The sequence below is a fragment of the Mauremys reevesii genome, linkage group 5, assembly GCF_016161935.1.
Source record: "Mauremys reevesii isolate NIE-2019 linkage group 5, ASM1616193v1, whole genome shotgun sequence".
Taxonomy (NCBI): Eukaryota; Metazoa; Chordata; order Testudines; family Geoemydidae; genus Mauremys; species Mauremys reevesii.
This window is the reverse complement of record NC_052627.1, coordinates 18,512,281-18,538,088: the sequence shown is the minus strand read 5'-3', so window position 1 is coordinate 18,538,088 and position 25,808 is coordinate 18,512,281. Positions and strand designations below refer to the sequence as shown.

The 25,808-nt window shown below is 44.7% G+C and overlaps 1 protein-coding gene across 2 annotated transcripts; it reads left to right on the top strand.

Moving 5' to 3' along the window:
- On the top strand, positions 1–24,734 carry HPSE (heparanase). Of its 2 annotated transcripts, none has more exons than XM_039540765.1 (12): positions 1–129; positions 5,271–5,416; positions 7,438–7,563; positions 8,230–8,403; positions 10,553–10,724; positions 11,735–11,782; positions 15,851–15,944; positions 16,623–16,729; positions 17,937–18,051; positions 21,401–21,519; positions 22,500–22,646; positions 23,596–24,734. In XM_039540765.1, the coding sequence occupies exons 1-12, from the start codon at positions 50–52 to the stop codon at positions 23,753–23,755; spliced, it is 1,488 nt and encodes a 495-aa protein (XP_039396699.1). In that variant the 5' UTR covers positions 1–49; the 3' UTR covers positions 23,756–24,734. The 2 variants fall into 2 exon arrangements, with proteins under 2 accessions (XP_039396699.1, XP_039396698.1); XM_039540764.1 differs by lacking the exon at positions 1–129 and adding an exon at positions 607–802.
- Positions 24,735–25,808: the final 1,074 nt, after the last annotated feature.

The following is a 25,808-nucleotide window of genomic DNA, read 5'->3' as shown; positions in this document are numbered from 1 at the left end:
CGTCTGTTAGTTTGCTCTGCTGGGTCTTGCTCTGTTGCTGACTAGGAACATGCGAAGGCTTGTGCCCGAGGCCTGCCGATTTCCTGCCTTTGCTCCAAGAAGGGTTGAATTCCTGCAGGGCAGGTGCAGGTGCGAACTACGGCTTATTTCAAAAGGTCTCTGGCCCAGGAACTTCCTTGTGAGCTGAAGGCTGGGACGAGGCCTGGCTTCCAAAGGGCAGCGCTCGGGGCATGGGGGCTACGCACAGTGGTACTGGCGGGCAGGGTCCGAACAGCTCCAGAGATCGATCCCGTTTGCAACGCACCTGTGCGGGCGGGCCCGGGGGGCAGAGAGCTGCTTATGCCACGAGTGCTGCTGCTGCCGGGGGGACGGGGCAGAGCGCGGCCAGGGAGCGCCACGTGGGGCTCCCGGCCCGGCCCGGCCCTGCCCTGCCCTGCCCTGCCCAGCCTTCCCCCGGCAGGGGCAGGGCTCGGGCTCGGGCTGGGCTCGGCCCGGCTCCGCCCGGCCGCTAGTGGGAGGGCTGGGGGCTGCCCCGCGGGCTGGGAGCTGGGAGCTGCGAGCTGCGGCGGAGGCAGCAGCAGCTGGAGCCAGGAGCCGGCGGGGCGAGGATGCTGCTCGGGCTGCTGCTGCTGCTCGGGCTGCCGCTGCTGGCCCGCGAGGCGGCGGCGGCGGCGGGCTCCGCGGTGGCGGTGCTGAGCGCCGAGCTGCGCGGCGAGCCGGCGCGGGAGGTGAGCCCGGCTTTCCTCTCCCTCACCATCGATGCCAGCCTGGCCGCGGACCCCAGGTTCATCCCCATCCTGGGGTAAGTGACCGGCCCGCCCTGGGGTCACCCCGCGGCTGCCTCCCCCCTCCGTTAAAAGACGGGGCCAGCGGGGGGGCTGTGACCCTCCGCTTCTGCAGCCGCCAGCCCGGGGAAGTCAGAGGGTGGCTAGAGTCCGTCCCCCCACCCCCACCCCCACCCCCGGGGCCAAACAGCCTCCCAAATCCTGCCCCCCCCCCCCCGCCAGGGAGTCCCTCCCAGGCAGGTGTCCAGGGACCCTGCCCTGCTCTCTGCGGCCAGGCACTGACAGGCTGCCCAGCTCCCTGCCTTACCCAGTGGTAGCCCCAGTCTGCCCCATGGCCAGTGCCTGGGCTGTGCTTTCTCTCCCAGGGCTAGGCACAGCGGGGTGCCAGCGGTCACCAGCTACCGCCCAGCTCCCTCTGAGCAAGCGCCTTTATTCCTGATGTAATAACATGCCAGAGGAAACAGGTCAAAAACAACAGAGGTTCCTACCCACCCGCTAAAAGCTTAGCAGAGGTCACCTGTGGAGCCCTCCTAGCCTCCAGTCTTTCCAACCCTTCCGCAAGGCTTGGGGTACCCTGGGACAGGAGAGCCTGTCCACTTGCTGAATGAAAAAGGACGAGGCCCTATGTCAGTTCAGGCTCCGCTCTTTATACCAAGATGCTTATGGGGTCTTCTGGGCCAGGACCTCTACCCTGCAGTTTTATAGCCTCCCAGCCTGAGCCCCATGAGCCTGAGTCAGCTGACACGGGCCAGTCATGGGTGTATTGTTGCTGTGTAGACATATCCATTGGCAGGAACGGAGGGTGGAGGGAGTTCACAGGAGAGTTGCCCAGGCTGTACTTGGTTTGAGGATAAACAAGGTGCTTTGTTCTGCAGGGCTGTAACTGCAACAGCTTTCAGCAGCACAAAATCCACAGGATTTTTTAAAACTGAATTTAAAAGAGCAGGAGAACGGAGTGGAGAAAAAGGTAGGGCTGAGGCGCAGTGACAGGAGCACAGGTGTAATCCGAGGAGAGGAGAGCAGCACAGCTACCAAGGGTCAGCTGGGGGCCAAACACCACAACACAGAGGAAGCGGAGGCTCCTGAACTCACAGCCTTCTAGCTCCTCCACCGAGCAGGGTCATGAAGTGAGCTGATCTCCCAATCCCGGTGCAGCTTTGAACTCTCCTCCCACTTCTGTCTTTTGCTTAAAGTGGAGTGAAACAAGTGGAGGAGGCTCTGTCACTGCCTGAGGCTGAATCTGCACCTGCTGGAAAATGCAGTCCTCCCTCAGCCGCAGCCCTTCTAAGGAAATACACCAAAGAAACCAACCCATGTTTAATCTTCACCAGAGTTTTTCCTCTCTCCTGTTTCCTTCTGTTTTGATTCTCCATGTCTTTCCCCCCCCCACTTTTACTTCTCCTGTGTCCACAATTTTTCTTTTTTACCAGCTGTTTTCTATCTCTTTCCTCATCTTTTGACTTCCTCTTTCCTGCAGCTGCTTTCATCCTGCTTGTCTTGCTTCTGTTCTCTACATTCCCTTACTCTTAGTCCCCATTCCTGTGTTTCCCTTTCTCTCCCCTCACCCTGCCCCACTCTTTCTTTTCTTTTCTTTTTTCCTGGACCTTCCGTTGCATTTTCCTTTGCCAGGTCTCAGTTTTACCTTCATCTCACAGGGGTGTTGAGGATTAATGTGTTAATGTTTGACTTGTTAAACACTTTCTTCTCTCTCTGCTTGGGCCTTGCCATTTTTTGGGATCCCTCTTGTTGCTTGGCTACTGGAGATGGTCTCCCATCATGTGGGAGTCTTCCTTCTAGCTAGCCACAAAGAAAATCTGCCCTTCTCTTCCACTGCCTGAGCTCTGGGAATAAGAGCCTGGAGCAGGGGTGGGCAAACTTTTTGGCCCAAGGGGCACATCTGGGTATGGAAATTGTATGGCGGGCCATGAACGCTCATGAAATTAGGGTTGGGGTGCAGGAGGGGGTGAGGACTCTGGGGTGGGGCTGGAGATGAGGAGTTTGGGCATAGGAGGGTGCTCTGGGCTAGGACTGAGGGGTTTGGAGGGTGGGAGGGGATCAGGGCTGGGGCAGGGGTTTGGGATGTGGGAAGGGGGTGCAGACTTCAGCTGGGGGTGTGGGCTATGGGGTGGGGCTGAGGGGTTTGGGGTGCCAGAGGGTGCTCTAGGTTGGGATCGAGGGGTTTGGAGGGCAGGATCAGGGCTGGGGCAGGGGGTTGGGGCATGGGGGAGGCTCAGGGGTGCAGGCTCCGGGCAGAATTTACCTCAAGCAGCTTCTGGAAGCAGCGGGCATGTCCCCACTCCAGCTCCTACACAGAGCCGTGTCCAGGCAGCTCTGCACGCTGCCCCGTCTACAGGCACCGCCTCTGCAGCCTCCCTTTGGCTGCAGTTCCTGGCCAATGGGAGCTGTGGGGGCAGTGCTTGGGGCGGGGACAGGGTGCAGAGCGGAGACCCCTGGATGCCCCTAAGGGCCATCCCTAGACATTGTGGTGCCCCACGCAGCCCCTCTGCGGGGGGGAGGCTGGCCCCAGGCCTCTGCAGAGGGTGGTGTCCTCAGGCCTCTGGGGGGGTCTGCCCCCCAGCACGAGCCAGCAGAATGGGTTGGGGCCGGGTCGCTCCACTTCCTGCCACCTGGTGAGTGCAGGGTGAGCCCAACCCCACACTCACGGGGCAGCAGGAGGTGGAGTCACCCGGCCCCAGCCCACTCTGCTCCCCTGGCTCCTAGCCTTGGGACTTGGGGGGCAGGGGGAACTGCCCCCAGCACTCACCGGTGGCATGGCTAGGAGCCAATGGAGCAGGCTGGGGCCTGGTCGCTCCACTTCCCACTGCCCAGTGAGTGCAGGGCATGCCTGACCTTGCGGCAGTCCCCCAGGACGTAGCTCAGGGGAAGGGGTGGAGTGGGGGTGGGGCTGGGATGGAGCAGGGGTGGGAAGAGGTGGGGCAGAGCAGGGGCGGGGGCTATGGGGAAGGGATGGAGTGGGCGGGAGCGGGGGCAGCTTTCCTGGCCGGCTCAGCCAGCCGGGGGATCGGGCTGGCTGCTGGAGCACACAGCTGCGTAGCTTGCGTATGGGTAAGGACGGCCCTGCTGCCCCTCCACGTAGGAGCCGGAGGGGAGACCATGCTGCTGCTTCTGGGAGCCACGTGGAGCAGCCCCTGACCCTGCTCCCCAGCTGGAGCGCCGGAGCGGGGCAAGCCCCAGACCCTGCTCCCCAGAGGGAGCTCGAGGGCTGGCTTAAAACAGTTGGCGGGTCGGATCAGGCCCGTGGGCCGTAGTTTGCCCACCCCTGGCCGGGAGCCAGTTGCTCATGCAGTCACCCTTTTTCTACTGAAAATGCACCCAGCAGCAAGTGGGGGCGGGGGGGGTGGAGGGGGAAGGTATCTTCAACCTGCCTAGTGCACTTCTAACCTCTCTGACATTCAACAGCAAAGTGAAAGTGGAATGAAAAATGTCTATCAGAGTTCATGATTCAGGCTCTGCCACAAAGAGGAAGTAATTGGCGGCTGATAATCTCCTGCTCAGTTGTTCCATAACAGAGATAGCATCGGTGAAGTAGAACATTGTTGTCTCTGCCGCAAGGTCAGACTGAAGAGGAGCAGTCTTGTCTTTTCCTTTGCAGTGGCTGGGCTCACGGAGCATGTTCCCTTCACGTAACTCCAGCTGAGAACTTGGGCAATCTCTCTGTGTAGACCAGTTTAATTTAAATAGGTTTTTTTAATCTAAGTTAAATTGATGTTAGCCCCTGTGTGGACTCTGTTTTTGGTTTAAGAGTCACTGGCTTCAGTGTTGCTTAGGTCAATTAGGAATCAAAATTTAAAACCAATTTTAAGTTAAACCAGTGCAACTTTCTTATGTAGGTAAGGCCCTGGTGTACTCCAAACTGCTGGTTGCAATGTTTCCTTATTTCAGAAAGAGAGACGCCGGGGCAGAAGAAATGAAATATGGGTACATATATTCCCCCCAGCATTCAAACATGACATTAAAGCTCTGTCATCACTTCCAATTGTTGGAATTTTTGGAGAGGGAAGGTGGGGAAAACCACAACAAAATAGAAAAAATCCTTCATTTGCAAAGGATACTCCCAGTTGTATCATTGACCATTTTCATCAGAAGTGAGGACTTTCCCTGGAGAGCAGCTGCCTGACCTACAAAATCATTGATGACTTAGTCAGAAATCTGCCAATCCTATGATCTAGTGGCAGCCCTACTATATGATGCAGGGGACTGAAGTATGGATCTGAGAGTGCTGGAGGTAACACACTCAGCCCCTGGGTGTAATAGGAGGCAAAGAGTGACATGGTTAAGGAGAGGTATAAAGAGAGGAAAGGGAGGGGAATTCCTGCAATCCCCACACCCCCTGAGGCCACATTTTGCAAAATTTGCATCTGGATCTGAATGTTTCTGATGTTCAGACCCATCTCTACAACTAATTACGGTGTGCTTGACTGTGATGAAAATGTTTGTTCCATTTCTCCATACTCCCTTCCCCAGCTCTCCCAAACTGCGCACCTTAGCAAGAGGTTTGTCTCCAGGCTTCTTGAGATTTGGTGGCACCAGAACCGACTTCCTGATCTTTGATCCAAAGAAGGATTCAACTTTAGACGAGAGAGACTTTTGGGAACCACAGGTGAATCAAGGTAAAACAGATGGCAACATGTTAACCATGAACATGTCTTTGATTTAAATTAATTAAAATGTGCTTTAAAGTATGCTGCAGATACAGAAAATACAGGGCAAAGCATTCCACTCCATGCTTACATGTCAGTAGACTCGCCTGAGGTTGATAGGCATGTCCCATGTCCTGGAGGACTAGCTGCTGGGAGAGGACGGCACAGATGAGTGGAGCCTGCCCTAGAGGCACCACTAAGTGAAGCCTCCAACTTAGTGGCCAAGGGCTGTTTAGAAGATTCTTCTCTGCATGGGTCTTTAGAAGCATCTTCCCTCCTACCCCTTCCATTCTGTTCTGTCTCTTCTCTTACCACTGCCCCAGTACTTCACAGTCTGCCGGTCTCCCTGGCCCCATCAGCTGGCTCCTTGGGTTTCTTTACATTATGAGCTCTGGCGGGGCCTGTTTGTGTGATCAGAGCCTAGCACGTTCTGACTGGTACCAGAGTACAAAAACCAACAATTGAGATGCAGGGTGGAAAACCGGTCACTTTACAGGCAGAATCCCCACCTAACAATTGGGAAATCCACCTTTCTACTGGGTTGCTGTTCCATATGATGTCATCAGAACAGCGTTCCCAGCCTCTGCTTTCACCAACAGGAGCTGGGAAATTGCAGCTACATCCTAAAAATAAAGCGCTAACTGACAAAAATAATTAGGTAGAAGAGAGGAGATTATTCCACTTTACCTTCTTGCGGAGGATTTGCAAAAGCACTCAGTTTTGGCTTATTTCCACTCTCATTGAAGACAATGGTTTTCTTCTTTCTTAGGGCAACTTGAAAAGCAACTTTAAAGATCAGTGTCCAGGTTTGTCATCCACTCTGTCAGCTTCCAGTGACATGAAATGAACCAAGGTTGTCCCTCTGGAGAAGGATCTTAGGGGGCAGTGACTCACTAGATGTTCCATGGTTTACTCCCACTAACTTTAAGGGGAGCAGAGTAAGGATAACACTGAAAGCTCTAGAAAATCCCACCCTTATATTTAAATAGTGTGGATAGGTTTTTAAAAAAAAAATTCCACACTTTGCTTCTAGACAGATGGCATGCATATGCCAAGTTTTAAATTTCACTGAGAATTTATACCCTTCTAAAATTGAGTTCACTGATGAAAAGCCTTGACAAAGCAATCTGTACAATGGTACTAGTGGGTGGTGTTAAACTGAAATATTTCCTGTACTTTGTCCTGCTCTCTTGCGGTGCTTATGAACGTACATCCTCCTCAGTTTACTGTCCGACAGAGTTGGTGTGTGGTTTATGGGTTCAGTCTTTTTTTTTTAAATATTGCCTGAAGAACAAACTTAACATTTCCAGAACTTCTGCCAAGACCTTTTTCTCACCACTCTTGTAATGAGATCAGCAGTTCTCACTGCCTCAACCAGGAAATGGGTTTTTCCTGTTTTGTACAATGAGAGCTGCTGATCTTGTCATCTTCCTGCACTGTGGTTCTTTATTCAAATGGTACATTGTCTGTCTAGTTGCTTTGCATACAAGATTTAAAGACATTAGCATGATAACTCAGAGAACTGCCTCCAGTAATAACTAAACAATCTACCAAATTATAGCCACCCATAATCCAAACTCACCATATTCCAACACAGTCAGTCAGTCCCCACTCTAAATGTCTTAAAGAAAAGATGTGCTTTGCACATATTTAAGTGCTGTCCTGTAATGGGAATACTTTTGTTAGAATGGGCAAAAATCTTAAAACCAGGAGAAACACGGTGAGTGCCGTCACTGTAAATGCTAAATATTTTTAGATGTTGAAAAGACACCTGGCTTTATTTGGTTTTAGAAGGTGGAAATATCAATCCAGTCATTCTCCTTGCTAATGTTTAATGTATTGAACTCAGCAGGAGGATTCAGCCTACAGAAATGCATGAATGAGCAGCTCTGTACAAACGTATGTGGGATACAATCCTCCATTTATTGTAACCTAAGCACAATACTATGAAAAGTTTATTATTATGACATGTGGGTTTTTTTGGCCTACAGGTATTTGTGGAGTAAGATCTATTCCTACTGCTGTGGAGGAGCTACTACTATCTCAGTGGCCTATCCAGGAGAAGCTACTCCTTAAGGAACAGTACCGGAAAAAATACAAAAACACCACCATTACAAGTAAGATGTTTGTGACAATACCTGTTAACTGGAAGGTCACTCTTGTGCTCTGACTTGCAACTGGGAGGTTGCAAACCTATTTGAGTTCACAATTTTCAAAAGCGCACAAGTCCCATTTTCAAAAGAGACTTTACCGTTGGGCTCCTAAATGCCTTTGAAAGTTTAAATAGACAAGGTGGGTGAGGTAATACCTTTTATTGGACCAACTTCTGTTGGTGAGAGAGACAAAGTCTCGAGTCACACAGAGCTCTCCTTCAGGTCTGGAGTGCTACGTGAACTTGAAAGTTTCTCTCTCTCACCAGCAGAGGTGGTTCAATAAAAGGTATTACCTCACCCACCTTGTCTCTCTAGTATCCAGGGACCAACGTGGCTACAACAAATCTGAAAGTTTGCCACTGAGGTGTGACTGAAAATGTTACCACTAGTGTCTGTTTTCTGATTTAATATTTTGTCAGTTGCAATGGGAGTTGAGAGGATGCTCAGCATCTTACAGGATAAGGCCTTGAGATTGTAAAATCAGTGGGGCTGTACATGCTACATACATCTTCAGCACTAATAAAACGAATGATCACCACAATGAGTAGGCTGTATATTTGTTCTAAGTCAATTGGCACTTCAGAACTTTGAAGAAAATAATTCATTCCCCCCCCTCCTTTCTTCTTACAGAAAGTACGGTGGACATTCTGTATAGCTTTGCAAAGTGTTCAAAGCTGGATCTGATCTTTGGCCTTAATGCCTTACTTCGAAAAGGTGGCTTGCAGTGGGATAGTTCAAATGCTCAGTTGCTCTTGGATTATTGTGCTTCCCAACATTACAACATGTCTTGGGAACTTGGGAATGGTAAGTGCAGAGCGTGAGAGGTGGTGTGTGTGTGTTAGTGTTAGGGTAGCCATAGTAGATATTGTTATGCTGAGAGGTACTGGTGACTACATCGATCACAAATCTCTGAGATTTGATGTGAGCTCACCCGACATTTAACACAAGGAAGAGTTAATCACTGAGACTCAAAGAGGTTGTGAACCTGCCTGGGAGTTTGGACTGAGGCCATGTCTACACTACAAAATTAAGTCAACCTAGCTTACATTGGCATACAGTTGCTGCAGTAATTACATTGCTTGTGGGTGTCTGTGCTTTGCTCCTTGTGTCAGAGGTGCACGTCCTCACCAGGAGCACTTGTAGCGATTGTACTGTCAGTGTGGGGCATTTTTCAATGACTCCTGAAAGACAGTAACATTTGACATAAGCAATGCAGTGTCTACACTGACACTGCGTCGACCTAACTACATTGACCTTGACTGTATGCCGCTCATGGAGATAGAGTGAAGTTGGCGTAGTGGGGCAGTTACGTCGGCAGGAGCAAAATTTAAGTGTAGACGCTTCCATAGTTAGGTCAACATAAGATGTCTTGGGTCGACCTAACTCTGTAGTGTAGACCAGACCTGAGTGCTTTTGCTGAGTATTTGGGTAGGGGAGTGTGTTTTGAGAGAAGGGAGAATTCACAGAAACTGGGGACAGAACAGAGAGGGAGGCAGAGGCAAAAAGCAAGAAAACCAAGCGGTAGCCGGTGAGCACAGTGTGACCCTGGCGAAAGCTAGAGAGAGGGCTTTTGAGTCTGTTGGGTAAAGAGCCCTGGGGCTGTAAGCTAAGACACTACTCCTTTTGTTATTGGTTCCTCCTGCATTCGGAGAAGCAGGACTTTGTATGTTCCTTGTAAATAAACAAGATTGCATCAAAGAAAATACCCCACTCACCAATTTCTGCTCACAACTGGAACATCCCCAGGACCCTGAACCCTGAGTAGCTGCTTGGATCAAAAAGGGGCCACAGTATTTTGTACATTCCACGGCTGCAAAATTGCAGAAAACTCTTGGCTGCAGAAACCCTGTCAAACAATGACAGATTTTTGTGCCTGACTCTCTCACTGTTTTGTGAACTGATCTATTAAAATTCCGTCTTTATTGTTGTCAGATTATTCCACAACTAGAGATGGGATGAATCTCAATTTTGGGATATCCAGGTAACACTTTGTGGCAGTCGGAGCCATATAGATCCATGATGGTACTGGCCACTGTTGGAGACAGGATACTGAGCTAGATAGACCATTGGTCTGACCCAGGATGGCAGCTCTTAGATGTTCTTATTCTGAACATCAATAACTGCAATCCATTAGAGAGCTACAATGGGGGAATGCTCCCTCTAATTTGCTGTGCTGGGGTCAGGAAAAGCAGGGTGTCGGCAACAGCGACCAGGGGGCATTGGCTCAGTGGGAGGGGATTTCTGGTAATGCAGTAGTGGGAAAGAGCATTTGTATACCGGGTTTGGGAATGAGTTGGTTAGCAGTAGGCTATACTAGGAAGGAACAGGAGAAGAGATTCTGGATTCAGGTGACAAGAGGGAGACAAGTAGTGGTACACAGCAAAAGAAGTCTCTAATAACAGAAGATGTGGGGAGGTTCTCTGGGGCTGAGAAGAGAAGCGTAGCAGGCCAGGAAATGGGAGAGAGCAAGGTAAGACCGGAAATATTTACTACCACATGGCAATGGCCATTAATTTCTACAATGAAAAAAATTCTCAGGAACGGCTCTGTTTGTTAAAAATCCAAATGAGGGCGTGTTTTATGGGGGAAAGGGTGAGATCTTAATCATGCTCAGAGAAGCAGTGGAAGACCTATCCCTTGAATTGTTTTAAATCAATTCACTGTTTGTAAAGTGCTTTGGCAGCTACAGAGGTGCAGAATATCATCATTGTTACTTATTCAAACTAATTTGGATAGAGGTCTGGAAAACATACTATATGGAACAATCCTTTCCTGGGAGGGCGTGGTAGTAGTCTCTCCCGTCTCTTGTTTCATAGCTTATTTACTGCCCAACTGTATAGTTAACTTTCTGTAAGTTGGTTGGTTATTACTGCTGTGCACATTTTGAATGAGTCATGTGTTTGTGCTGGAACGCTACTGAGGAACAGTCCGTGTGTATGTTTGTTTCTTTCAGAGCCAAACAGTTTCAGGAAGAAGTCTGGCATCTATATTGATGGTTCCCAACTAGGGCAAGACTTTATTCACCTGTATCACCTTCTGCGAAACTACAGCACTTACAAGAATTCAAAACTTTATGGCCCCGATGTTGGTCAACCACGGAAAAACACTCAGAAGTTGCTGAAGAGGTAACAAAGCAGAAACCTGCCATCGCAGGCAGTACTCTGAGCGTAGAATGCAGATGTGTATGGGAGACAGGACTGAGAATTTAAGGGATCGGATGATTCCATAGTTGGACCATGCCTAAGGTGTTGGGATACTGAAACATTAGATTTGATTGAGAACTAATTCTGTTTTAGTTTTGTGGAAAACTAGAGCCAACAACTGTCTGCCTATCGGAGTCTGATTAAAATCAGAACTGCATTGCCAGAGAGTAAGAGCTAAATCCCAGCTGGTGTAAATTGGTTCAGTTCTACTGATGTAAATGGAGCTACTCTGATTTATGGCAGAAGCTCTGGCCCTAAAGGGTGACAGAAACTCACTAACCCACACACTTTTCAGTCAGCACCAGAAAAGTGAGTCCCCACCTTTCAGCAATGGTTTAATAACACATGCTGTGTCAGTCTCTTCCTGATTTATTATTCATTATTTTTGCAAAATATTTTTCAGTCCATCTAGTGTACTGTAAAATATTACCAGAAATAAGTGGCATAAATTGAGTATAATACATACAACAAATTTTAGAAACAAACTCAAGGGAAGGAGGAAGGTAGGGCAGGGTATTATGAATATTTTTTAAATTTAGGTTAGTTTGTCTAAAACACATGAAGCATCAGTGAGATTGCAGCATTTGATATAATGGAAAGCTTGTGCTTTAGGGTTTTATACATCTTCTGATACCAGTCAAAAAGCCCCAAATCCATTTCTGCTGTAGTCACTAAATCCTGTTTAAATAAAAGTTTTAACTAGTGTCTTGCATGTGAGAATCTCAAAGTATTACACAAACATTAAATAACCCTCAACAGTCCACTGGTGTAGGTAAATGCTGCTAACCCCATTTTATAGATGAGGTAAACTGAAGCTCAGAAAGGTTGTGTGACTTGCTCAAGATCACTCAGAGGTAGGATTAGTTTTCTGCAACTCTGTTTTGTGCTCATAGCCCCACAAAATAATGGAGGTTTTTTTCGTTTGTTGACAGCTTCCTGAAATCAGGAGGGAAAGTAATTGATTCTGTTACCTGGCATCAGTAAGTATTAAGTATTTATTTGGTTGCTATAGTATTAATAGATACAGATTTTTGTGAAACATTATTGATTTTAAATACCGTGATGGCGAAAGTAGAAAAACATCAGTTGAAACAGCTGTTCACACACACAACCACTCGCTGTGGAACTCTGTCCCGGTCGAATGGTGGGTAGGCCACAGAGAGAGGTGGATGAATTTGCATACAAAGTGGGCTCTTAACTCATGCAGTAGAGCCACAAGCTCCTAGAAACAAAAGACCCAGGTTCAGTCCCCACTGCCAGTGACTCACCTGGCAGCATGATGTTACACTAACCCCGAGTTAACAATATCCTACTTTTAATAAAAAGAACAAGAAAAGAAATCATGTAGGGCCCTACCTTGGAACCCAAATGAACATGGGGGGTTATCATGGTAGTAAGCAGGTTTTTCAGGATCAGACCTTAAAGAGTGACTAATCTAAAGGTTCTCATATTTCAAAATGATTCCGCAATACAGCTTATTGCAACGATGTTATTCTGCAAGTCTCTTGGCTTTGCGTTTGAAAAGGGAGGGTGGCACGTAGTTGGAGGTGAATTATTAGTGCTAAAATATCAGTGAAGGATTTAATTGGCAGCATTTGTAAACACAGATTGTGACTTTTTTTCTTATTTTTTATAAGGTTTGCTTGTTAGGTGTTGATGAGGATTCTGTATGGTACCAGACTTTTGACAATTCCTGCATGGAAGTTTTGTGTGTCTTTCCAAAATGCCAGTCTATTTCTTCTCCTTCCCGCCATGCTGATGTATCCCAGGACTCCTCCAATGCCATGCACGGAGTTTCCCCCATGATTTTACCTCTCCTTTCCCTGATCTGAATAAACAGTATATATCAAGAGAAGAGATTTTTAAAATGTTAGGATTATCTAAGAGGCCTCATGGCGCACCAGTTTTACCATCCTTTCCAGGTCCTCATATCACTGACGATCAGTGGCTATGCAGCTCCAGTAAAGGTGGAAAGATGTAGTGGCATTCCTGAGCATTTTATAATGTAAGGATAGCCAAGAGTCTACTTCCTGTGGCTGTGTACAGGGCTCCGTGTGATTACTAAGCCTATGTGAGCAATGATCACAAAAGAGAGACTTCCATCGTGTTAAGATGGAGCCACAAAGTCCAAGCAGGTACATTTTTTTTCAAAGCAATGCAAGGAGTTAAGCAGTTTTTCTGACCAGGAAAGGGTGTTGTTCCAACAGACAAGGTCCGGTGGGCTTTTGCATATGTAGCATTTGGACAGGCACAGCCTCTGACATATGCAGATTGAGCAGCAGCCCAGGTTATTTCAAAACTCCACAAATGCTACAGAACTTGTAACCAAATAGACTTTCCTACTGGGACGTGAGAGAGGCTTGGTTGGCGTAAAGGAGAAGGAGAAAGTCTTAAACTGATTAGTAATTTGCACTTTCTAGCTAATAGTTCACTCTAAACAGCACAAGGAACTGTCCCAGATGAAACAGCCATGTCAGAAATGAAAGTATTGCCACAGGTTAACTAATTATGCAGATAACTTAACAATTGAGAGAGGAGTGTTAGAGATGGACGCTGTTTGTTGCAAAAACACCATTTGCAATTCAAGGAAGTTTATCTGTTGCCCAAGTGGAAGCATGATCCAGCTGCCGCACAGGCTTTGGCTAGTAGAGACAATAAGTCTGAAAGAGAGAGGAAGGGGGAGAGTCATATCCCTGAGGATAAGGCCCATGTCAATACTGTTGGGGCCTATGGGTTTGAGTCCCCTGGGGTGCTGAAGGATGCTCCTGTCCAGTTGTTGCTGAGGCTCTGGAGAGGCTTGGGGGTTGAGTTCTCTCAGAGACTATCACACACAATAGCTCATTAGAGACAGTGACCAGGTCAAATTGGCTTGCCACAAAAGGAGCACATCAGCCATTTTAAACATCCCGGTAGGTAGGAGATCTGTGCTGGAACTGAACCATATTCTCTGTTGCACCAGTTTGCCTCATTATAGTCAGTGGCGCTGTGTGAGTGCGACTGAGAATTCAGCCCACTCAGAGAGAAACTAGTCTAGAGAACATTCCAGAAACCATCACCAAGAGCTCAAACTAATGCCGCCAGTGTAGTGTGTAAATAGGGATGGTACCAGGAGCCTTTGGCAACATGGGTTGGTGCTTTACATTCTGCATTTTTTCTTCGTTCCTTCTGCCTGTTCAAGTTTAGTGTAAACAAAACCCCTTCAGGTTAAAGACTAACTTTTTCCACTCTGAGAATTACCCATGCAATTACCATTAATACAGCTTCAGCTGCACGCTTAAATTCCCATTCATGTTTGACAACATGCCTCTGATTGGGACCCAACCCAGTGTGTAAATCATAGAAATGTTATCTAAATTGCCAGTTCCCATGTATGTGTTCTAGTGATGTTGTTTTTAAGTGTTGACATATGGGCAAAGCTTTACAAAATAGGACCCTAATTTAGGAAAGCACTTAAGAATGTGCATAACCTTAAGCATGTTCTTAGATCTTTTTGTCACCAATGGGACTTAAACACATGCTTAAGTGCTTTCCTGAATAGAGATGCTTTCCTGACTTTGGATCTATATTGTTCAAGATCCCAGGTCATTATCACGTAATATTATACAGCTGTAATGTATTTTTAAAATGTAATTAAAAGAATTTAAAAAAAAACTTTTTGATTAAGGTTTGTAAAATAAAGAAACTAATTAATACAACTCTACATAAATGAACCCACTAAGCTAATTAGATAGACAAATAATATTTCACTATATGCAGCAAGTCTGCCTTAATAATAGAGCCAGCAACTAATGTAGAAAAGTGATTTTGATACAGAATTCATCTACAGTTGGGAGTGTTGCTGGAATATTTTAGGTCTCGACATTCAGGTTCTGTGTGAATGGGGAGAAGCCATTTGTAAGAAAGGCAGTGTTAGTTTTGTGATCTCAGGTTAAAAATCAATTTCTTTACTGTCCAAATCTTGAGTTTCTGTTTCCCTGTAGCAGTGATGTCCTCAAAACACTTATAGCACTTTTCACGCTTCCAGCTGGTTTTGATGTCAGCTTTTTCAGGTCAAACACAGTAAAGATGAACTCAGGATTGGCAGCTAAGTGAAGTAGGGGACAGAGTTATGTGGTTTTTTACATGTACTTCCAAAGGTGAACCACAAAGCAAGAAGAAAAGCGTGTCCATATAAATGTATAAAGGAAATCTCAAAGTTCTTTCTATTCCACTCCCTCCACTTGCACACAGATATACTTTATTTTCTGATTCTCCATTACAATCAGGCTTTGACTATCTTTTGTGGGTGGATGGCCGTAGCAATTTTGGGGAGGACTGAAATGGTAACACCATAACAGGTTGAAACCTGAGATGTTGATTTTTCCCAACCCATAAGACAAGTCTGACTTAACATCCCTCGCCCCCTTCAACTGATGACAGGGAAAGCTGTAGCCTTTTGGGATGTTACCACCAAAGTCCTCCAGCTAAAAGTGGGAAGTTGGAACATGACAGACCTAATGTAAATAACAGCCTCAGTATTTTTTCTGTTTATCTTTGTACATCAGTGGTTTTCAACCTGTGGCCTGTGGATCCCTGGGGGTCTACAGACTATGTCTAAGATTTCCAAAGGGGTCCGCAGCTCCATTAAAAAATGTTTAGGGGTCTGTGAATGAAAAAAGGTTGAAAACCACTGTTATACATCATAAAGGAGCAATAAAGGTCCCACACATGTCTATTTATCAGTAAACATTTAATGATGTGGGATCTTGATTTTTAAAAGTTGGGCTGTTCACAATTTTATGATTTATACTGATTTAGTCGATGGTGGCCAGCAACTCGCATATGTGCCCAGGCAAGAGTAGGCAAAGCGGGTTTTTACTGGCTGAGGTTATCCCTGCTTGAAATCATGTGTAAGAATAGCAGAGGCAAAATATTGATGTTAAATCTGTAAGAAAAGACAGCAGTGGGATGAATAACTATATCAGGGAACAAAGTTCTTTAAATCATGTTTTGTAACATTGGCTGCGTCATTTAGTTTTGCTTGGTTGGGATGTCTCTTAACCTTTCAGTTACTACGTAAATGGACGAATCGCTACCAGAGAGGATTTCTTGAGCCCGGAAGTGCTGGATACCTTTATTACAAAAGTAAAAGATGTTCTTCAGGTACAATGTTATGTTAAATTGTCTGTGCACTCAGCTACCATGATGATGGGCATATAAGAACCAGAATAGAAATTGTTGGCTAGCAATACATCTAAAGAATCTCAATATTTAGATGCTGTACTCATTGTAAATAATATAACAAATATCGTCAGTGCTAACAACCTTTGATCTCAAGGAAGATATTTTAATGTGAGGCCTTGGTATCTACTAAGCAGAAGGTTTAACGTATTATAAACCATGAAAATGAATTGATAGTTATTTGTTCATGCCATCATAGCCCCAGAGATGAAATGTATGGCTAGATTCTGCCTCCTTACTCACACTAAGTAGTATCTTATTCCCAGAGTACTCCTGCTGATTTCAACAGGACAACTTACACAGTAAGATACTATGTGTAAGGGTTGCAGAGTCTGGTCCTGATTCATTTAGATTTGGGAATCTATTCTTTAATATATGTGAGTTTAAAAAAAAAATTTTTTTTTCTTTCCCCTACTCCTTTTCATCAGAACTCTTATGGAGCCTTGCCTCATTAAATATAGTCATATTAGGAGGCTCTGAAAGTTGTATGATCTCTCTAGAGATCTGTTCTAAAGCGCATAATTTGTGACTATTTATTTAGGCAGATCCATATATGTACGTACTTTCCTCTCTTTATCCTAATGACACAACATTCTCTAGATTGTTGATGAAACTGTACCTGGTAAAAAGGTGTGGCTAGGAGAAACAAGTTCAGCCTATGGAGGTGGAGCTCCCAGACTGTCTGATACATATGTTGCCGGTTTTATGTAAGTAGAACAGCATGTCTTTAAAGTTACTCTTTTTTTCTGTAGGGCTCTGGGTTTTTCAGGAACTCCTCCAGTTAAATGACCACCATTAAATGCCCAGCATGTCAGCAACATTCCCCTGTCTGAGTAGGACTGGCTTTCTTCGGAGCCCCATAACACTTCTGCATGCAGACATGAGGTGGTCACTCTCATGCCGTTAGTCCCCAGGAACAGAGAACATTGATCCCAAAACATTCCCTGTGTGAGGGATCTAGCCAAAAACATGGTCTTTCATGTTAAGTACTGGCCAGGAGAATGTTTGCTTGACTTTTAACACTGTATAGAAAGGGTGGCCAAAATAAGAGTGGCCTATAGACCGCAATACAACCATCGTAGCATTCTATAGGGTCAATGGTTCATGTGTAAGTTTGGAGGTGTGGCTCAGCGAAACTACAGGTCTCAGCATACTAACACCGATCATACTAGGGAAAAAAGTTCTGGTATTGTCCCTAGTTTCATGCATAGCTGGCGCACACTCCACTTGTGATGCCAAAATAAGATGCGACTGACAGAGCAGATCTTCAACATATGTTTGTCTGTATTTCTTTCTTTTGGACGACAGTGAAATAACTCACCACACAGATGTTTAAATTGTTGCCACTGGATTTCAACGTTAACGCTTCATTGAAATGAAAGGACAGTGTTAACGCTTTTCTCAGAAGTTAATTTCAGTCAGTCTGCAGACTCAGGCAGACATAACTGCATTGGTTCACCTCTGGTTCATGTTTTAGCAACCAAAAAATCTAGAGAATTATTTTTACAAATGAAAGTCAAAAGCTAGAGCACAAGATGACCTCTTCATGTGAGGCTCCATCTGAAACTTATTGCTTCTGTTCAGGACACAATCACATGCTGGGCCTTTTCGTCTCCTTTACTCAAGACGAAGATGGTGACGAGAGTTTAAGGAAACAGCACTGTAGACTCAGACAGCTAGTCAGATGGAATGTGAAATGGATTTTCAGAGTCGCTCCTGCCATTTCTGTATTTTGATTTAGTTTCATGGGGTTTTTGTGCTTAGTATTATCATTTGATTTTAATTCTTGTTTCATATACAAGGCAGCTGAGATGGCATGTAACGTAGTTTAGATGAGCAGTTTTTTCCCTGTTTATTTTGGCGACGTTTGCATTACTGTTTTTTTTTCTTTTTTTGTCTCCTGTTCTCTGGCAGGTGGTTGGATAAATTAGGACTGTCAGCCAGAATGGGTATTGATGTGGTGATGCGACAAGTGTTCTATGGAGCAGGAACCTATCACCTGGTGGATGCAAATTTTGAACCTTTGCCTGTGCGTATGCAATAGCATTGCCTTAATAATAATCATACATATTGTATCTCTTTGTATTCTGGTTAAACCTGATGTGGAGAGAGATGCCAGCTATTTTTGCCTCCCTAAAGAGACTCACATATACATGCCTGTGACATACCAGGGTATAATCTAGACTAATGAGCACGTGTGTCACCCCTGCCCTGCAGCCTTGGGTGCCTTACGATGCCTTGCTGAAGTAGCTCCCACCTGGGCCGCTCACAACAAGCCTTCCAGCATGCAAGCCACACCCTGAATGTCCGTATGTAACTGCAGCCTGCCTGCCACACTTGGGTTACAGTTTGGCTCTCACTAGCCTTGGTTATACTGTAGGGTGATCCCAACACATCCCTAGTCCCAGATTTCCCCTCGGAAATGTATGTCCTGCACTGCCCAGCCCTCTCCTCGACAGTACAAATTATATTAAGTTGGTTGTTCCTTTAAGAGAATAATATGCACGCAACTTGTCACCCCAAATGGAGTTACCCAGCCACTTCAATTTAAACACACTGGATTAGATAAACCAATAAAACAAGTTTATTAACTACAAAGAGAGAAATTTTAAGTGCGTACAATAAGGTATAAAAGACAGAAATGGTTACAAGAAAAATAAAGATAAGACTAACACCTAATTTAACAAACTATATCAACGTTTCTCACCACATGCTTACCGCAGTCTTACTGACCAAACTGTGGGATGGGAACCCTCCCCCGGAGTCCAACGATTACTTCCTTTGTCCATTCAGGTACAGTGAATGCGATAAGCAGGGAAAGAGAGAGGGGTGCCTTGGGGTGTTTGTCCCTCCTTTTTATAGTTTCAGTCCCTCTCTTGACAAACATTCCCAGCTGAGCATGGGAGACGAAAAGTCAGTGTGGAAGGATGTTCTATGCTGGCTTTTTTTCTCACCTTTTTGAGCTTCCTTTGTTTCCCTTCCTGCCTGATGACTCTGTTTACTATTTAAATGCAAATTAAGCAGCGCACACCTTCCTTTGTTTAGGACAGATCTGTTTGCCAAGCTCTGTTTGGGCAGGGTTGTGGGGTTTGGAACATGTGTTAATAACATCATAGAAGGAATTCTTATAACTTTACTGACCAGCAAATCATGAGTTTTCAAATGACACCATACAAGACATGCCTTGTACAAAAATTATTACACGAGCGTGTAGGTGCGATCAAAGGGTTACATTCTCTCACAGTATCCATGTATCTAAAATCAATTAAGTTCTGAATATGGGTCACGTGCAGTCTAAGAAAGCAATAGCTAAAGAAAAATAGGGGGAAAATTATGTGCTTGAGCAGCAGAGACGGAGCTTAGCCACAATGTTCTGATCTAGATACAAACTTTCCCAAGTCTTCTGAGGAGTCCATGCTTTGGTTTGGGGGTTTCTCTAATGAGTGGTAAATGATTTTCAAATGTTAATGATTTGAGATGTTTCAACTTATTTATGTTATGAGCTAATAGCATAAGAATGTTATTTTTAAGAACAAAGCTGTTAGTCAGAATCATCGAGATAAAAAAGCAACAGAAACCAATACACTTATTCATTTCCTTATAACATAGGGATCCAGATTTATTTGGATTAACTATAAAGGTTCTACTCTCTTTCTATGAGTGTAGAACTCTTATTAGTGCTAATTGCGATTATACAGGGATATGGGGAAGAGTAACAGTTCCCATCCTTCTTTCCTACCTTCCCCACACTTGATCTGCTTCCAAGTTGTGGCTGCTATAAATTCGTGAAAAAATGGCTTATAATGGAAACTGGTGTATGTAACTATGATGTTGTCTTATGTATCCTGCTCATTGTAAGATGTCCCCAGGGGGCAGGGCTGTGGGGGGATTTAAGAGTTAGTATTTGTCGTTCTTGTTTTCCTTAATCTAAAATAGAAGTAATCTAGAGTAGATAGTGGGAAATGTATATGATTGTAAATAAAGCCAGTTCTCTGGGTTTGCTGGTGAATCACTCATCTGAAAATTTAGATCTTTTTCTATACAGCAGCCTTAGTTCTGCAGGGCAAATATCTTTCATGACCCAGAGGAAATTTAACAGGCTTATTTTGGAACCAGTCAGCCTTCATATGGTCCTTATACATATGGTTATAGGGAAAGAAACGAGTCTGCTAAAATGGAACTTGTCTTTTCCCCATGTGTTTTCCAAGCCATATCTACCAAGCTTTTCTAAAGTCCAAGTTTTCCCTGGCGTTAGAACTACAGAGCTAATTTAGCAGAAAGCGAGTTGCAGTGTTCGCTATCTCCTCTTAAAAAAACAAACCAAGTTAGAAAAAGTAACAGTGCAGCAATTTAAAGACATGAATCCCTGATGCTGATCTCACAGCATTTTTGCATTAGGATAATTACAGTGACTTCAGTGGAGTTACTCCTAACTCTCTCAGTTGTATGAGTTCAGACTCAATCTCCTGATATTTATAAAACTGCTTTATTGGAAAAGAGCTGTTCAAACCAGGCACAGTTAGAGCTAATTGAGGGTCCATCCCCGTGAAGTACTGAGGGCAGCTCAACTCTTGTTGATTTCAGTTGAAGGTTAGGGCGTTCAACACTCTGCAGAAGGTGCTTACCATTGTGCAGGATCAAGACCTGCATCTCCCACTTGAAGGACTCCTATTATCAACCTATGAAGAGAGGAGAGCAAAATAGCTCTAACTGTACCTTCTACACTCAGCAAATCGATAACAGGATTTTTCTTTGTTTGTTGTGAATTTGAACAAATTTGATATGAAAGACATTGCAAAAGAGAACATAAAAGGAAAAGCACCAAGATAGCAGAAAAGGGACTCTCTTAATTAAACCAAAAAGTCCCTCACCATATACTGCGTTAGCTCTAAGCTGCACTAGCAGATGCAGTTACTGGGTTTGTAGTCATTATAGATCATCTGCATATGAGAGTATTCACACTCCTAACAACTTGATGGTGGCAGCAGAGTGAATGTACAATCAGAACATACCGTGTATGTGACTTACATGGCTTGCCAAGTTCTGCAATTTAATGGAGGGTGGGAGGTGCAGCCACTGGAGACTGCGAGCCCAGCGTGGCTCAATATCCATCATTGGATGGTGGATCTAGTGGTTTCAGGAGTCTGCACTTAGGTATTAAAAATGAGAGGCTGCAGCCTGCCCTGGTACCTGCATATTGGATGTGGCCCTCAAGCTTCTGGCTAGTTATCATTGGGACCTTGTTAGGGTAACATTTTGGATACCCCTGACACAGAGCATGGTGATATTGTAGTCTAGTGTCCTGAGTGTAATTTCCCTCTTATCTAAAATACCTTGTTTGCCATATGGAAACATGTTTTGTTTTATATGCAACACAGGATTATTGGCTTTCTCTGCTGTACAAAAAACTGGTTGGCACCAAGGTACTGAAAGTTGGCCTGAAGGGAGCAGATCCGAAGAAGCTTCGAGTGTACCTTCATTGCACGAATGACCACAAGTAAGCATTTAAACACAACAACCAGGAACAACTGAACACAGTGAAAACAGAGGCCTTAATGCACAATAGCCCATTGTAACGAATGGAAACATTCTGACAGGCTAAATGGGGCTTTGGATCAGGCCCCGCAATTGATCTGCAATTACACAGTGAATGGGGAGGGGAATTCTAGAAAAACATTCAGGAGTCTCTTATGGAACTTTCAACAACTAGCTCCATAGGAATTGCTACAGTGAATTATATGAGAAGGTATAGATGGTGGTGTGGTTAAAGCCCTGGGCTGGGACTCAGGAAATCTGAGTTTTATTCTTTGCTCTGCTTCAGACATCCTGTGTGACTTTGGGAAGTCACCACATTTCACTGTGCCTCAGTTCCCCATCTGTAAAATAGGGATATTTCTTTTTTCTGCCCCTACCCCTTTGGTCTAACTCGCTGGGGAAGGGACTGCTTCTCACTGTGTGTGTACAGTGCCTAGCACAATGGGGTCCTTATCTCAGCTGGTTCTTTTGGGTGCTACTGTACTACAAAAAATACCACTATTGGGTCCATCCAGTCCAATATCCTGCCTCTTGTGAGGGGCTCTGGAAGGAGTCGTCTTACCCGCCATAGAACTAATTCTAAGGAAATGAGAGCAGTGTACTTGCAGGTGCAGCCTTGTACCTCGTCTCCTTGCCATCCATGTTGCTCCCTTAGTGGCTAAGGCACTGGGGCTGGTGGGGCAGACATGGCTGCAGATCCAGCAGCCCATCCCGTGTCTCCCTGTATTCTGGGATGTTGTGAGCAGTTCATCGCTCTTGGTGCACTGGGGGCACAGACACACACATGGAGTTTCGCCATTCATGCTCTCCCTGAGCAGAGGAACCACAATTGTTCTGGTGAGGAGGGAACGTGATCTGCCCAATTGTGAATACAGCTCCTTTCAAATACTACCATTTATTTTTAATATGTGATTGTTAATGTGCCTTTCTCTTCCCTTTCAGCCCAAAGTACAAAGAAGGGGATGTTACTCTGTTTCTTTTAAACCTCTATAATGTCGCCAAACACGTGCAGTTGCCCCATAACTTATCTAATAAGCATATAGATGAATACCTTTTATTACCTCATGGGGACCAGCACATACTTTCCAGGTGAGAATCCATTTTCTTTTATTGTAAATTGTACCCTCACTATCATGTAGGTGAGCTATAAAAACAGGTCTCTATTTTCAATTTTTAGGATAAAACTAATTACTTTGATGATTTAGTGTTTTGTAAGTGCTTACTTATAACATTTGGTCTCCTAAAACCAGGCACTGTTTATAAACGTTATTGATATGGTAGCTCTGCAGACATGTAATGACTATTATTGATGTTCTGTTTCTTCATTTAATATGGAACATGGGAGCGATAGAACATCACAAAAACGTATTGATCAAAAGGCTGCCTGTATCCAGGTTCAGTATTTTGGGCTTGATTCTAATCTCAGAGCGGTTTTGAACCCAGGTGTAACTGCAGTGATTTCAGTGGAGTTACTCTTAATTTACACTGGTTTTATTAAGATTAGAACCAGGCCTTCTGTGTTTAACACCTACTATTAATATTGCTAGCACATAAAAATGGTAAGGATCTGCAGCCTTAGATTCTAAGATCAGAAGGGACCACTGTGATCATCTGGTCTGAGTGCACCTCTTTGGGTGTCAGTGGTGTATTAATAGTTTCAAGAGAACCAGAAGCTTATCTGTGCTTTTCAAAGAACATTCACCACACAACTTGTGATTGTGAACAGTTTAACAACAAAAAAACTTGTACTTTTCTGTTTTCCTTAAAGTTACCCTACATAAATGTGTGTGTGTGTATATATCATGTACATAAATACATGTAGTTTGCAGGCAGCTTAATAGATCTAGTAGACATGCTGCCAGTATCCTGTACACTTGTAAGTCTGTACGGATGGGGGTGGAAGTGGTTTAATTACCTTAAAGCAACATAAATCTGCCTTAATGTCAGCGCTTTCCTTCTTTCTTCCAGTCCCACCAAGTGAGCTTTGTTAGGTGGTGCACACAACGCATAACTAACCCAACAACCTCTCTCCTTGCAGGTCTGTTCAGTTGAATGGTCATGTCTTAAGGATGGTGGATAAAAAAACACTGCCAGCACTTACTAAGAAACCCCTCCCTCCCGGGAGTTCTCTTGACCTTCCAGCTTTTTCATACGGATTTTATGTAATAAAAAATGCAAAAGCTATTGCTTGCATTTAAACATGGAACACATCCTCACAGGACGGTTGCAGGCGCACTGTGGCTAAAACTCAAGTTTGTTACTAGAGGATCACATTTTTGCAATAAGCATTAACTTTGGCAAACTTGCTGCAAATCTGCTGGAGTGGCAGCAAAAGCTGGGGGAGGAGAGGGCATAAGTGCATATTGTGTACTGTGTACATGAACCATATTGATGTAAACCCACAAGAACATTTTCCCCAGGTTTTGGGGAGGTTGCTTCCTTCCTCTCTTGGGCCCCCAGTGGTCCACTTAGCAGCAAGTCCTTCTCTATTCCCCACACTCCTGTCACAGGACCTGATTACACTGTGTCTGCAGATCTGCCAGCTAAAGACTTTGATATTCCCTCATTGCCTAGGTTATATAAATTTAAGCACAATTGTTATAGCAGCCTTTTTTTTCCTGAGAGCAGGTGAGGTTCATGAGGGCTTTTTTTTTTTTTAAATATATCCTCCCCTGTCCCTCCTCAGTGTTTTTACTCGCACTGTTCCTTTAATGCCCACACAATATGGGAGAGCAGGAGACAATCATGGAAAAGCTACCACTAGCTACTGCAGGTAGCTTCTGATTTTTTTGTGCATTAAGGGATGTCCAAAGCCCAGCTGCACTTTTCAACTGTTAGTTATGTTGGGGGCGAGGAATGGAGAAAACAAGCAAAAGGAAGATGAATAAAGGAAGGATTATCTAAATGGAAGGAGGGAAACAGTGAGGAAAACTGCCAAAACTTAGGGCTTGTCTACACTTACAAGTGCAGCTATGCCACTATAGTGCTTAGTGAAGCCACTACCTATGTCAACAAGCGAGCTTCTCCCACTGACGTAGGTACACCACCTCCCCGAGAAGCACTCCTGTAGACATAGCGCTGGCTCCAGTGGGAGGTAGGTCGGTATAACTGCATCACTCAGGGGTGTGGATTTTCACTGATAAAGCTTTTCACTCTGCTATACTGATTTTTCAGAATAACTATGATCTCCTTTTAACCTGCTTCCCTGGCTCACAAATGTCATCCGTTTTGGGAAGAAGTTACCTCTAAACAGCTCCATGAGGAACTGTGAATATGCTCAGTGAAGTCCCCTCATGTCACTAGCAAGTGCCTGAATTATGATCAGGCTGGATAGTTTCACTAACTGTAGGGAAGGCACAGGGGGTCTGACTCAAAGCCCATTGAAGTCGGAGATAAAACTTCACTGGGCTTTGGCTCACGCTCAGAATAACAAACATGACTGTAGGAGACAGCTGATTTCTCCCAGTCAGAACTGTGAGACCTCTCCAAGTCTATAAAAGTCAAGAGATCTCTTCAGATTCTTTGGGCCAGCAGAGGTAAATGTCAGCTGGAGCCTTCTTCAGTTGGCCAATTTTCCTTCTCCTTTAAACTTACTGCATTCTTCCTAAAGCTTTACTCAGGAACTATTTATTCTGTCACAAATAAATCTCAAAACACCAAACAGCAATATAACTTAAAGCACAGCTATTGCCTTTGATATTTGTTTGTACCTAGTTTTCTTAAAACATACAACCTGCTACAATGCAAACTGTGAATGCTTATTTTGAGATGTATCGGGGAAAAAGTTTCATATGACTATTTTTCCTATTCAGGATTTAAGAGACACAATTGGGTAAACAAGGAACCAAATTTAGATTGTTTTTAAAAAACCCAACTACTTTAAAAACGTACAAATCCCTGAAATATAGTTATGACATGTGGTTTAAAAATTGCAATGAAAACAGATAATTTGTGTTCAACTTAAAATATTTCATTGCAGTATTTGCAACCCAAAAAGTGCACCATTGTGCTAATACATACATGCCCAAAAGTGAAATGGGTTATAAACAAAAGCAAGACCAAGTCTCTTTTCATTCTCCAAATTCAAATGGAAGAAGTAAACAGACAGCATAAATTATGAAAAAAAAATTAGATTTATAAACGTTCTTAGTTGTAACAGTCTAAAGTTTTGAAAAACAAGTAGTAACATTTGGTTTTTTAGCCTGACAGCACGCTTTACAGAACCGGTCTTAAACCAGCAATACAGCCAAC

What these genes read in the sequence shown, in the direction of transcription:
- HPSE (XM_039540764.1), top strand. Translation starts at nt 609, where the DNA reads ATGCTGCTCGGGCTGCTGCTGCTGCTCGGGCTGCCGCTGCTGGCCCGC. An exon ending in GTCTTGGGAACTTGGGAATG is followed by an intron (nt 8,404 to 10,552) that starts GTAAGTGCAGAG and finishes TGTTTCTTTCAG; the next exon opens with AGCCAAACAGTTTCAGGAAG. An exon ending in CAAATTTTGAACCTTTGCCT is followed by an intron (nt 18,052 to 21,400) that starts GTGCGTATGCAA and finishes TATGCAACACAG; the next exon opens with GATTATTGGCTTTCTCTGCT.